Source organism: Carassius gibelio, chromosome A16, assembly GCF_023724105.1.
Source record: "Carassius gibelio isolate Cgi1373 ecotype wild population from Czech Republic chromosome A16, carGib1.2-hapl.c, whole genome shotgun sequence".
Taxonomy (NCBI): Eukaryota; Metazoa; Chordata; class Actinopteri; order Cypriniformes; family Cyprinidae; genus Carassius; species Carassius gibelio.
The window spans coordinates 15,076,508-15,090,599 of record NC_068386.1 but is presented as its reverse complement, the minus strand read 5'-3'; the positions used below and the strand labels follow the sequence as shown (position 1 = coordinate 15,090,599).

Genomic DNA, 14,092 nt, shown 5'->3' with positions numbered 1-14,092 from the left:
CGTTGCACTGAAAGTAGACGACTGCGGTCAAGCCAGCCGCGCTTTGAACATACGCATTATGCTCAATTAAACAGCGCCTGTTGTGTGCCCTCAGATTTTTGAGCTAAATGCATTTTAAGCTAACTTCCAGAACCAATATTGACAGCAACAGAAACACACGTTTCCATTAATGTCAATGTCACACAGTTGCGGCATGAAACAACAACAAAAACAGCTTTGACTTCCTCTTCCGGAGTAAATGGTTTGTTAAAATCAACAAGTTGCCCGTATGTGGTTATCTTGTATCATGAGCATAAACTCCTTTTCGCTGCTGTCACATGCAACAGGTACAAACTGAAAAACAGCTGTCATAGTATCACACCGACCATTTGTGTAGCAATCGAACAAAGCATAAGAAAACAGCGGCTCTCTTTTCTCTATTTCGCTTCTGACAGCATCGACATTTGCATGTGTTACACTTGAAAGAGTTGTTTTTCTTCAGAGGTGACGCAAATGCTGTGCGCCGTCCTGGGTCAGTCCAGGAGTAGACGAGAATATTTGGTCAGGTAAAAAAGTTTGACGCTTGGACACACAGAGCAACAATACACGCATTTATCGCTTCATTTTCACTAAAAACATATATGCGCATTTATAATTGCCATCATCATCTTATGAACTTCTTGTTTGTTGTATTATCGACGTCAGACGTTGCAGACTGCGCTTTCGGCTAATCGACTGTAGCTGTGGCTCGACACTTCAGCAATACTATAATATATGACAAATACGATTCATTCATTCATTAATTTTAGTTGTTGCAGAACTACATTCTCTTTGGAAATAGGTGGCGAATAAATCTGGAAAAATATCCGACTCGTTAAAAAGACATCTGAAGTGTCTTTGGTTTAGCTAGCATATGAAAGGACTAGTGTAAAGTTCATATTTGCAGAGCAAGTTGCAGCTGGACAAAACTATTGTATACATTTAATATGTCATATGCTGAAGATCTAAAGTTATTGATAGCCTACTTCCTGTAACTAACCCCAGCTGTTTATTTCCTCCTATTTAAAGAAGCTTTTAGCTAAATTGACCAAGATACACACACACACACACACACACACACACACACACATTATATTGCTTCTTAAATGTATTGTTTTTGACTAGCAAATTACGTGCCTTCTCGTGTTTCACTAATGTTAATGCATCTGAACACATTTTCTTCATAATTTATTTTCTACATTATGAACAATTGATCACATCTGTTCTTTTTTGTAACGCAGATATTTTTCATCCACATGGGAATGGGGGACATGAAGACACCAGATTTTGATGACCTGCTGGCAGCGTTTGACATTCCAGACATTGATGCCAAAGAAGCAATTCAGTCTGACACTGATGGTAATCATATTGAACGCAGTGATGTTGTTGGAAAGGAGAGAAGTGGAAGTCCATGCCTAAGACCTCCAGAAAGCCCTGAGCCTGTTCTTTCATCTCCACATAATGACCCCTCTATTGTTAGTGTGATTGTAAAAAACAGTGTACAGGCTGATGACAAAGCTGAAGGAAATGTAACTGGGGATATTTCTGGTGCTGGTGCATCACATGAGTCTGCCCAGAAAGGTCCCAGTGAAGATGGCCTGGTGCCTTCAGATCAGTTCATCTATAATGGACTGGAAACTGTTTCAGATGTGCCTACAAAACCCTCTCCGCCACCAGCTCTAACCCGGATGCAGCCCAATGGGCAGCTTTGGTCTAGTGATGGCACATCTTCTAAACACCCTCCTAGCACTTTCTCCCCACCTCAGTCTTTACCCCTATCTGATCCCCCCATCTTATCTTCACATTTAATTGGTCCAAACTTTTCTCCAAGAGTTGATTGTGAGGATGCACAACCATTAAATGGTTCTGTGAGGGCAGGAGTCCGCCGACCCTTGTCTGAAGATGAAGAATCTGAACCAGACCTCGGTAGCCCTGCGCTTGTCATCCAGGAAAGCCCGGATTCCCAGCTGTGCTCCGCTCCCAAGGTACCACGCATGCAGCGGTCTCCTTCAAGTGTGTTTCAGCCATCCTCTCCATCATCCCCTTCCTTACCATTTAGTAACACTCAAATTGAGGAGCCGTCTGTCCAGAATCCAACACTTCTACAAAACCGCATCAACCAAACACCTCTGACCTCCACAAATGATCTGCCAGTTGAAGAAAAAGACGCAGAGCACATAATCGAGGAGAGAGATTCTCCTGAAAGCCCTGAGCCAGAAATCCCTCAACCCCATCCATCTCTGCCATCAAATCAACAAGAAGACAATGAACCAGAACAGCAGGTCCGAAGAGAAGAAGCCCCTCAAGATCAAGTTTTTGACACGAGCGTTGGTTTGCAGGAGAAGAGTGATCTTCAACTAAATACAGAGGATGGTGGAGCTGAGGAGACCGAAAGGAAATCCACCGAGCCTACTTTGGTAGATTCACCCTCTGAAGATTCCACCAAGTCCAGCGCGGTCCCCTCCAAGCCTCTCAAAGTCAGAATCAATACTGTCAAAACGACTGCTGGAAACACACGTACTGTATCTAAAGTGCCTCCCAAAGGAGGGAAGGGTCCTGGTGGCTCTAAGGTTCAAGCAGGGACCCGTAGGATTCAGAGGTCTGGTGCTACATCTCAAAGGCTAGCTCAGGGTTCAAAGGTGACAATGTTGCCAGTATCCACCCTTCAGGATGCCAGTACAGCTATGTTATTTGCAGCCAGCAAGGCACAGAATCAAATGGCCGCCAGTCTTTCCACCACCGCAGTCAAGATCACTAGAACGTCAACCCTCCCTTCCATCTCTTCTTCATCCATGCCTGGGGTTCGCTCTTTGGGGAAGAAAACAGTGAATGGGAATCCTGGGACAGCCAAACCAGCCTCCATTGTAAACAGCCCGGGGGCTGTGATCTCACGTAGCCAGTCTAGCCTAGTTGAGGCCTTCAACAAAATCCTAAACAGTAAGAATCCACTGCCAAGTTATCAGCCAGACCTCTCCATCCCTCCTCCCCCAGAATGGGGTCTTCGATTGCCCTCAATGGGATACCGTTGCCTTGAATGCGGGGATGCTTTTGCACTGGAGCGCAGCCTGGCAAGGCATTATGACCGGCGCTCTATGAGGATCGAGGTGTCCTGTAACCACTGCTCCAAACGCCTGGCTTTCTTTAATAAGTGCAGCCTGCTGCTCCATGCACGAGAGCACAAGGAGAAGGGGCTGGTTATGCAGTGCTCGCACCTCGTCATGAGTCCTGTCAGTGTGGAGCAGATGATTGGCCAGCAGGATACCGTGCCTATAGGTTTGTGTCTTTTTCAGTGTATTTATAAATGCAGAAGGGAAAAAAGTATGAATGGCTTTTTCTCAAAAACTCAATATTTCTAGTTATCATGAACGAACAATCTTGCGATTGGGGGAGTAAATATTTTAGGTTTACATTGTGCACATTTTGGATCAGCAAAGATCCAAGCAGGGATGATAGCGGGTCTGTGGAAAATTTGAGAGAAATCCTGACATTTGCAATTGCAATTATTTTATTCTGTTGACAGCCCTAGATTTCAACAGTAAGGAATACAAAAGAAATGTGATGGAAGTTTTGTGGAACAATATATTTAGATGTAGTTTTTTTGTGCTTTTTAAGGTATTGTTCTTTGCCAGTGGCACCTTCAGCTTAATTATATTTTCCTTACACTGTGAAACAGGGTCTTTTTACACTACTAAGTTTGGGTCAGTAAGATTCTTTTTCCCTCTTTTTTAAAATTAATTCAGCATGGATACACTAAATTGATTGAAATTGACATGAAAGACATTTATAATGTTACAGTAGATTTTCAGATAAACGTTTTGAACTAATGAATCCTGAAAAAAGTATGCAAAACTATTAATCAGTATTGATAATAAAATTATTAAATGGACTGGAGTAATGGTAAAATGAATAAAGTGCTTTTTAACATACAATGGAGATCAAAATTAGAGAACAATGTATAAATACTTTATTTATTTCAGAAAAATGTTTAATATTCATTACTCAGAATTTGAAGAAATATTATCTGTAGGTATACGGCTGTTTTCGTAACTTGTCGTTTTACTGCTAACCTGAAATCAGAAGGAAGTGTAGAGTTCCTTTTCTTTAATGACTTCAGCACATCTGCAGCCGTAGGACATCACTAGTTTCTCAGACTGCTCTGGTCTGATCTTGGTCCATTCTTCTTGCTCTCTCTTCCATAGTTCGGTAACTGTAGTGAGTTTTTAGTTGGGTTCTGATCAGGACTCTGGGCGGACCATTTCATTATTTCAGTCTTTTTTAGCATCAAGAAACTGCTTTACCAGTTTTGCAGTGTGATGTCTTGAATGAAAATTACAAGCTGATTGGGAGATGCTTGCAGGGAAGTTCCTGCATGTTGCATTCACCCTGCCTTGTAGCTGTAAAAGAGACCCAACTCCTGCCACACAAAACATTTCACAGTCCCTCCTCCAAATTTCACTTCTTTGCACTCTTGTGCTTCAATCTATCCTCAGCTTTACAACAAACAGAATGTTTCCCATCAGACCCAAGTAAATTAAACTTGTCTCATCACTAAAGGGAGCTTTGGACCAGTTCTTCTCTACCCACGCAACATTCTCCTCAGCAAAGTTGAGTTTAGCCTTTTGATACTTTCTGCTAATGAGAGTGAACAACCAGCCTTTAAGGGAGACTTGAATGAATTGTCAGAAATTACAGATTTGGAATGACCAGCTTCTCTAACTGTGGCTGGTCATTCCTCTTTGGCCTTCATCTGGACAGCCTCCTGTTGCAGGGTGGCCTGCCCTCTTGCAATCTGTGTGAAAATCGGAGGAATGCTGCCAGTTACCGTATTTTAGTTAGTCGCAACAGAGTATAAGTCACATCAGCCCAAAAATAAGTCATGATGAGGAAAAAAAAAACATAAATAAGTCGCACTGGACTATAATTCGCATTTATTTAGAACCAAGAACCAAAAGAAAACGTTATCGTCTTTAGCCGCCAGAGGGCACTCTATGTCTTCAGTGTAGACTACAGGAGCACTGAGCAGCATAGAGCGCCCTCTCACGGCTGGAGACGGTAATGTTTTCTCTTGGTTCATGTCTCTTAGTTCATTTCTCTTGGTTCATGTCAAATTAATTTTGATAAGTCGCGCCTGACTATAAGTCGCAGGACCAGCCAAACTATGAAAAAAAGTGTGACTTATAGTCCAGAAAATACGGTAATTAATATCTTGGAGGTGATTCTTTTTCAAATATCTTATTTAACTTTTTATACTGTGCTTCAGAAAACAATTGATTGAAATGAACAGTTGAAATGTGTTTTTTTTTTTTAACTGATAAGTTCAAATAGGACTATTTGCAGTGACCTTGAAATTGAGGAAATTATTGGTTGTTCTCTAATTTTGATCTCCACTGTATATTAAAATGGAAATCGGTTATTTTAGATTGTAATAATATTGAAAAGTATTATAATATTTTTTTTTATCAAATAAATGTCATGTTGGTGAGCATAAGGTACTTCAGAAACATGAAAAAATCACACCGACCCAAAACTTTGAACATTAGTGTTTAATAGTCTACAAACCTGCGTTTATATATAAGGAAACGAGTTCCTCGCAAAGGGATCATCATATTTCGGAGTCCTTGGCATTAAAATGTTCGGAAACTTATTCTATATATATATAAAATTGAATTCTTAAAATAGACTTTTTTTTTTTATTATTATTATTATTTTAACTTTACATCTATAAAACATTGCAGATGTAAAAACAGACATGAAATTCGTAGTCGTAGGTAACAGGTGTGCACACAGGGATCAGGGAGCAGTCACTGTCTCGATCCACAGGGAATCTGTGCACTGCAAAACAAAAAAAAATCAAGCATTGATGTGGAATAATTCAGCTGGGGCTTGTTCTTTCTGCATGCGTTTTCAAAGAACAGTCTCTGGGCTCAGTGCATTGCTAAAGTACTCTTCAGGGAGCTGAATTATAAATTATAGTAGGTTTACAGCGTTGTAGATAATTGACCACAATAATCTAGATTAGTATATTTTATTAACCCATGTCCATTTCAGAAGGATTTAGCTGATATTTATATGTGTTTACAATACAGTGTCTATTACAGGTGTGCTCTCTCCAGCTGCCTCCGCTCTGTCTTCCATTAAAGAAAGTGGTGTCCATCTGGCTCAATCTTCTGATAACAGGTAATAGCACACTGTCAGATAATGCTCATTTGTTCTTTACATTTGAATGAATGAGTAATTAAGGGGAAAGGAGTTGTTCTAATGAAATGTCTGGAGACTGAGTGATTAAGATGCTGCCTGGTATGTTTGTATGCTCAATGATCTCAGCTGTCCAGAGTGTTGGAGTCCGTTCAAAGGGAAGGCAGAAATAGTAGCACACTTTCAAGAGGTGGAGTCTGGTGGTACTGAAGCGGTGAGTGAGTGTATGCGTGGAGAGCCGTTTCTGTGTGTGTGTGTGTATTTAGGACAGTAGTTTATTGGTAAACTTGCATTTGCCCTGATAACATGTTTACAAAAATGTCTTACCTGGAAAAAAACAACACATTTATGCTTTTCATGTATAGTTTGTAATTATAATTTAATATTTATTTAACATCAAACTAAATAAATGATTAAAATAAATAATAAAATGCCAAACATTGTTATTAAAATCTGTTAATATTAAAGGAAAAGTCACCCTAAAAATGAAAATTTGTTGACTATTTTCTCACCCTCAGATCACAAAAGACATAGAAGAGTTTGTTTCTTCATTGAAATTGCTTGCTCAACAAATGATTCCTCTTTAGTGAATGGGTGCCATCAGAACGAGAGTCCAAATGTGGGCTAAAAGCATCACAGTAATCTAAATAACAATAAATGAATGCTGTGTGAAGGGAAAAGTTGTCTGTTTGTAATAAACAAACCCATCTATAAGATTTTTTTACTTTAAACCACTGAGTCCTCCGTCTATAATATTGCTTTCTCCAGTGACAACATTGTCTTGTCTGAATCAGGAGAGAAATATGGACAGATCATGCACTATTTGCAAGTAAAAACAGTCCAAAACAAATATATGTAAACAAATATGTTGATTTTGATGTGTGGGGACAACGGTTTAAAGTGAAAACGTCTTAATGACGGATTTTTTTTATTACAAACTTGCTGTTTCTCAAGATGTTAATTGATGGACTGGAGTTGTGTGGATAGCTTGTGGGTTATTGTGATGTTTTTATAATCTGTTCAAACTCTGAGCAAGTGAAGGGATGCTAAATTTGAGTAAATTGTCAGCAAATTTAAATTTTTGTGTGGACTTTTTCTTCAACAGGATTTTATAATGATTACATTTTGGTTTCCCTATAGTGTTGCATGCAGTGTTCTCCTCCGATGCCGCTGTGGAACTCGTGTAGTGCCGCGGCTCACCGCCGGTTACATCAGCAGCTCCCTCCGCTGGTGTGCCCTGAATGTGGAGTCATCTGTCCGAGTAACGACCTCAACACTCATCTGAATCAAAGCTGCCTGCACTACTCACGACGCCTTGGATATAGGTATCCACCTAGCTCAGGGCTCTGCAATCTTCAACCTCAAAAGAGCCGTTTTGGCCCCTTTCCCACTGAATAAAATTCACTATAAAAATTCATATTTGATCCCCAAATCAAGATCACATGGCATATAGCTGAAGTGTTATATTCAGTTATGTTACAGGGCATGGGGAGTAGCAATCATTTCAGAAGTGAGAGGGACATAAATGTCAAATGTAGTATTAATAATAATAATAAGACTAATAATATTTATTTATGTCTAATTTACCAAAAAAACATTATCTTACTTTTACTTGGATAAGAAATAAAATATATACTGCTGGACAATAACCATATATTTTTGATATAAAGTTTAATAATGACAAATTTATGATTACGATTGTATAATCAGTATAATATGTATATACTATAAATAGCTTTTTCTTCCATTTTGATCACAGAATAAGGCAGAAAAATATGTTATAGCTTCTGTACTGTAAGTAATGCTATGTCAATTACCACTGTAACATTCATATGAAAGAGAAAAACAGGGTTGGGCCGATAGACGATAGACGGTGCCATCGTTCATCACGGATGGCTTATAGACATCACAATGTTGAGCTGATGATCTATTTTATTTTCACTTTCGAGACTTATGTTGCTGAGGATCTGCATGTCATTCGCCATCATCCTCAGTCTGGTCAGTTAGCATGTTTATGCTACAGCCACAGCGGGATGACTTTGTCCATAGGGATTTCCTGGCGTCAAAAGTTATTCTATCATATAAGTCTGCTTTGGACTTTCTGAGTGCCTTCTGACTTCTCCATGATCTTCACATTGTTTTGGATGAGAATAAGGTCACCAAAACTGAACTATATGGCAGTTTTCTCTGTTCATTCTCTCTCCTTTCCATTGCAGATGTGCCTGTTGTCATTTGGTGTTTGGAGGAATGAATAGCTTGAATGCTGTGAAGAATCACATGCAGACGGCCCACTGTGAGATCTTCCATAAATGCCCCTCCTGCCCCATGGCTTTCAAATCTCCCTCTGGCGCTGAAGCCCACTGCACCTCCCTGCATCCTGAACTTCCTGAGACAGCAAGGCAGTCCAAGTAAGTGTAAACCCTTGGTGTGTGTGCCAACGTTGGGGAAACTACCTTGAAACTAAGGCCATAGTCAAACTGAGGTTAAACCTAAACTGCAGTCAAGCAACCCTTTTTAAAATATTTAGCAAAAAAAAATATATTTTTTAAGTTGCTAATAACTATTGCTTTTTTATGACAGGGAGATCTATAAATGTGTGATGTGTCGGACTGTTTTTACCCAAAAAGCATTGCTCAGCGTCCATATTGACACTCACTTAACCAAGCAGAAGATGCACGTCTTTAAATGTCCTGAATGTAACAAGCTGTTCACGCAGAGAAGTTCCCTTCTTGAGCATGTTAAGGTTTGATTTCTATTTGGTTCGAACAATAATAAGCTCTATTCATTGATAATATGAGTGCATGACCTCATTGTAATTTGTCTCTAGGACTCTCACAGGGACTTTAGCATGTATGACACATCGGCAGAGAACAACTTGGTAAAGATGGAGAGCTCTGATGGGGAGGAGTGGGGACGGGATGAAGACAAGGACAGAGGAAGAATGGCGAGAGAGGATGGGAGCTCTGCTGCCCAGAGCTGGCGTTGTTCACAGTGCCAGATGCACTACACAGACAAGGAGAACTACATCACCCACATGTCTGAGCAGCATGGCAAGGTCAGGACGTCAAGATGAAAAAAAATATATATATATGCGTTTTTATTAAATTTTCTATTTTTTATTAAATAAATCCAGCAGTGATGAGCATAACAGACTTAAAAACAAAAAACCTACTACCTTTTGAATTGTAGCAGTAGTGTGAGGGGGAAAAAAATTATTTCAATAGATCATATAAAATATTTTCATATGCAAGCCATGAATGCACAGGTATATGATTTGTAGCAGTTTGTGTGCTTTTAGTTTCTTTGGTAAATTTCCATGTTTTTCAATTTGTCCTAACCCAGCAACCCCATATTAAAAATGTCTCATCATGATTCAATTTTATAATGACTGTATTAATGGTGTACAAAAATCACGTTTTTTTTTTGAAGGAACTGAAGAAGTTTCCATGCACTCTTTGTGAAGGGTCCTTCTCTTCATCCTCAAGTTTAAGACGGCACATCCGTGTCAAGCACAAAGGCATCAAAAGAGCATTTTATTGCCAGTAAGTATAACACGTGTACAGTAGCTCCAAAATTATTTTAATGTATGAATGTCAATGAATGAACAGCACTCTCTTCAACATTCAATACCACGACTGAGGTGCCCTTGAGCAAGGCACCAAACCCCCAAATGATCCCCGGGTGCTGCAGCACAAATGGCTGCCCCCTGCTCCGGGTGTGTGTCACGGCGTGTGTGTGTGTGTGCACTTGGATGGGTTAAATGCAGAGCACCAATTCCAAGGATGGATCACTATACTTGGCTGTCACACGCATCACTAACTCACAAGTGTGTTTCCAAACAATGTTAAACTTTCTCTTACAACTACCATAATTTTTAAGTGTGCCTTAATTGTCCAAATTCAGCAATGTTTGTGTTTTATTTAGCAAGTTTTCCCCTTGAATCATTGCATAAATGAACAGGAAATTATTGAAATAACATGTAATCTCTCATTTAGTGTAATTTCTTTTTATGAAGACTCTGTACAGGTGGGAAGAGGAGCTTCAGCAGTAAACTGATTCTGGAGAAACATATTCAGGCTCAGCATGGAGGAAGAGCAGCCAAGGAGGTAAGAGCACAAATACTCTTTCAGATGGACAAAGCCATGATCACCTATCAGAGATTTTTGTTGCTTGAGGTCACCATAGTATTTGCAACTGGCTATGGTGAAAATCCTAATCACCCCTAATTTTTATATATATATATATATATATATATATATATATATATATATATATATATATATATATATAATAATTTAATCAATTATGAAAAATTATTTTTCAATTTTTTTTACAACTTTATCAAGTAACTGGACTTTTTACCCAAGGTAAAGCTCATTGAAAGTTTACGACTTCCTCTAGTTTTGCCACAGTAAGTCACTTACTCTCCGTTTCTCTCTTTCAGACAGTTCCTCGTATCACAGATGCAGCTGACAGCTCATCTGAGCATGATGGTGGCCCTGGCACTTTGGGAGGCGGGGCCTCAGTTGAAGCAGAAAGCCGATTGGCTGAGAGCAGCCTGACCAGGCCTCGCAGGGGAGCTGCAGCTGAGGAGCAGGAAGCCACAGGATTCCGCTGTATGCCGTGTGGTTTTACAACAGAGGACAGGGAGGAGTTTCTCCAGCATATTGTTTGTCACCGTGACGGGGCAAGCAGCTTTCAGTGTCAGCAGTGTGGGGCGTGTTTTGCGTCCTCCTCGTCCCTCAGCAGACATCTCTTCATCAGCCACCGTGTGCGGGATTCCCCCTCCGACCACGCTGTGGCGTCTCCTGTCACTGGTTCAAATTCTGTGACCTCGGACTCTGCAGTTGCAGCAGGGTCCCCAGGGTCACCCTCGAGTTTAGGGGGGACACTGGTGGAGGATGGGGAAGGTAAGCACACCTGTAAGGTGTGTGGACGTTACTTTAGCAAACCTGCTGATCTCAGTACACACTTCAGAACTCACGGCATGGCCTTCATCAGCGCATACAAAACAGACAAACCAGCTTAGAGAGACTTTAAACCTGTCAAGAACATGTCACCCCAAAATCAACAACAAAAAATAAGAAATTATGTTTTCCTTAAAGAAAATGCGTAGTTTTAGGACCTTTAAGATTTTTTGTGATACCTACTGTTTTGTGGCATTTCATTTTTAATTAAGCACACCAATTCTCATTACTGTAATGCAAAAAAATTATTTCCATTTCTGTAATGTAAAAAAAAACGCATTTAAATGATATATTTGTAAAAAAATTCTATAATTTATAGCCCTTTATGCTAATAAAAAAAACAAAAAAAAACTAATTAAAGCATCACAGTAATAAATAACAGAGCAATAATGCAATAACAAATGACTGTATTATAGTAATGAATATCTTAATGCAGAAAATCTCAAAAGTAAAATGCCAAGATTAAGATGAAGACCGTTTTGGTGAGAAAATGTACTTAATTGTTAATTTAATTAAAGTAGATTTCAATTTTGTAATGCAAAATGTAATTACTTTTGTGTTTAGGGGTGTTTGTTTGTGGCCTTCAGCATCAAGCGTGTATTGTCATTGAAAGTAAGTATTTGGGTTTCAGGCTTTTAGCACTCCACGTTCTCACCTAAAAACTAGAGAAATACAATGCATCAGGGCAAAACCTGTAAGTTATAACTCTGTTAGACTAGTTTTGTAAAATCACAGTAGAGGAGACAACTAATGCTATAGAGGAATGATGATTACGTAGGTTTGATCAACCTAAAAAGTGTTTGCAACTTGCTCATAATTGATCTGAGACCCTGAGCATCATGTTCTTAAGATATATAAAGTGTCATACACGTTTACCAGCCCTGCTAAGATCCTGTGCCTACTGATTCCATTGTGCAGACAAACAACTGTACAGTCAATTTTCTTCCCAAATCAAAATGCAGCTGCTTCTAGATGAAAATACTGTAATTCCTAACAGTTTAGTTACAGCCAAATGCTCCCGAATCAGGTGAATCCTTTCTGCTTGAATTATTGTTTTTACGTTTAATGTTTGTATTTCTTCTATTTGTTTCCACAGAGGCATTAAGATCAGGAAAGCTGCTGAACAGCTGCAGATCTTTAGAATGAGAACAAAATAAGTGCCTTCTTCATTAGTATAAGATGCATTATGTCAAGATTACAGTTAAATGCGGCAGATGATTTGTTTCCTGACTGGGAAAAACATTGTTTACGCTGGAATTGTTTTATTGGTGCCTTACATATCTTGTCTCCTGGTTTTCTTTTTAAAAAGGATTAATATAGCTTTATTTTACTGTAACCTCCTGCATTTATTTTTGGGCTGTTTCAAATTGATTGATTAATAAAAAAACTGTAATGGCTAAATCACTATTGTATGCCTAGTTATAACAGACTTTACATACTCATTTTACAAACCTATCAATAATAAAAAATATATACAATTTAACCACCCCCAAATACGTTTTATTTCAGTCGTCCCGTAAAACTTTTTTAGTTTGTTTGTTTTTACCATTTAAGAAACTGCTTTCTATGTTAATATATTGTTCAAATGTTAGCATCATTACTCCAGTCTTCAGTGTCACATGATCATTCTGACATATTTTGAATATGCTGATTTGGTGCTCAAGAAACTGTTCTTTTTATTATCAATGTTGAAAATGATTGTGCTTCTACCATGATGCATTTTTCAGGGCTCTCTGGTAAAGAAACGTTCTTAAAGTACAGCATTTATTTGAAATAGAAGTCTTTTATAACAATGTAAAAGTTTTTACTCTCACTTTTGATTGATCTAATGTGTCTTTGCTGAATAAAATGATTAATTTCTTATATGGCGATCACGTCTATTCCTCTCACAAATCAATCATATTGCCTCGAAAGAGTTCAAAGAATAAATTATGACAGTATTTGTATCTGTCTGTTATATATTGTGTTTTATTGACAAATGGTAGATTTAGTGGCAGGGGTTGGGTTATATAAATACAACTTGTGACTGTTTACATTGAAAAATCACACCCCAACATATATGCAAGAATGGCAGTATTATTGCCCAATATATCATTTAATCATGATAAATTAATCATTTAATTATTTAAAGCAATGGAGGACCCTGCACGTCGAAAAATGTGTGTCCCTGTGTGTCAAAGTCATGCCAAGGTGTCCTGACCAGGCGTCAATATTTGACGATTTGAGAGTGGTACTGTGGCGAGTTTTATCACATGAGGGTGTGAAAGTCTCAGCTTTGACTATTCAAATCGCACAGTTACTCTCTTTACAGACATAACCTTTATTATCCATTATGTTTGGGTGTAAATAATTTGAATTAGAACACAACCTTTCAATAATACACCCATTTAACTGAAATTGAATAACTAATAACAAAACTACATCTTCGATACATTTTAATTAAGTATAGACAGTGTTTTATGTCTCTCATAGCATAATAATAGATCTGCATTTAAATATATCTAAATAGAGATATTATCAACTATAGTTTTTAAGATGCATTTAAGTAAATAAAGATGGGTAAGACCCAGATTTGATCAAACCACCATCTCAACTATTTCTAGCTTTAGTCTAATCTAAATTTGCAATCGGTGACTTAGCATTTTAAAACCTAGTTTTCAAATAAAGCAATTATAACATTTCTGAAATCTACTGGTTTGCTGGTTGATCACACAGCAGTAGCTGAATCTGCTCTCTGACACATGGCATCCTGTGGCCTTTGACCTTCTGCTCCTTAGAGAATGTATCCAAACAACAGCAGTGCAATGGCCTGCATGAGGAGGACCCATCCTGCCTTGCTCTCTACTGCTGCACCTGTAGTACACAAAGAAAAATATTTGTAAATATGTTTTGGAATTATTTTTTACGATAAT

At 38.6% G+C, this 14,092-nt stretch overlaps 2 protein-coding genes across 4 annotated transcripts in view; one reads left to right on the top strand and one right to left on the bottom strand.

Annotated features, from left to right (window-relative positions):
* Window positions 1-304: 304 nt before the first annotated feature.
* LOC128030718 (zinc finger protein 687a) lies at window positions 305-13,043 on the top strand. 2 transcript variants are annotated; one of them, XM_052618580.1, is made up of 11 exons: window positions 305-326; window positions 1,260-3,291; window positions 6,117-6,195; window positions 6,343-6,427; window positions 7,354-7,538; window positions 8,430-8,621; window positions 8,794-8,956; window positions 9,041-9,268; window positions 9,643-9,755; window positions 10,229-10,319; window positions 10,658-13,043. In XM_052618580.1, exons 1-11 carry the CDS (start codon window positions 318-320, stop codon window positions 11,240-11,242), a joined length of 3,762 nt encoding a protein of 1,253 aa, XP_052474540.1. In that variant the 5' UTR covers window positions 305-317; the 3' UTR covers window positions 11,243-13,043. The 2 variants fall into 2 exon arrangements, with proteins under 2 accessions (XP_052474540.1, XP_052474539.1); XM_052618579.1 differs by having other exon boundaries at window positions 6,105-6,195.
* Window positions 13,034-14,092, bottom strand: part of LOC128030719 (otoancorin) — a 17,316-nt gene continuing 16,257 nt past the window's right edge. For both annotated transcript variants that reach the window (XM_052618581.1, XM_052618582.1), the window contains exon 29: window positions 13,034-14,033. In XM_052618581.1, coding sequence (XP_052474541.1) covers window positions 13,954-14,033 — 80 coding nt within the window. In that variant the 3' untranslated portion in view covers window positions 13,034-13,953. The remainder of the gene's footprint in view (window positions 14,034-14,092) is intronic.

Coding starts and splice junctions, on each gene's coding strand:
- LOC128030718 (XM_052618579.1), top strand. Junction 7,539..8,429: donor TCACGACGCCTTGGATATAG/GTATCCACCTAG, acceptor TTTCCATTGCAG/ATGTGCCTGTTGTCATTTGG. Junction 9,269..9,642: donor TGTCTGAGCAGCATGGCAAG/GTCAGGACGTCA, acceptor TTTTTTTTGAAG/GAACTGAAGAAGTTTCCATG.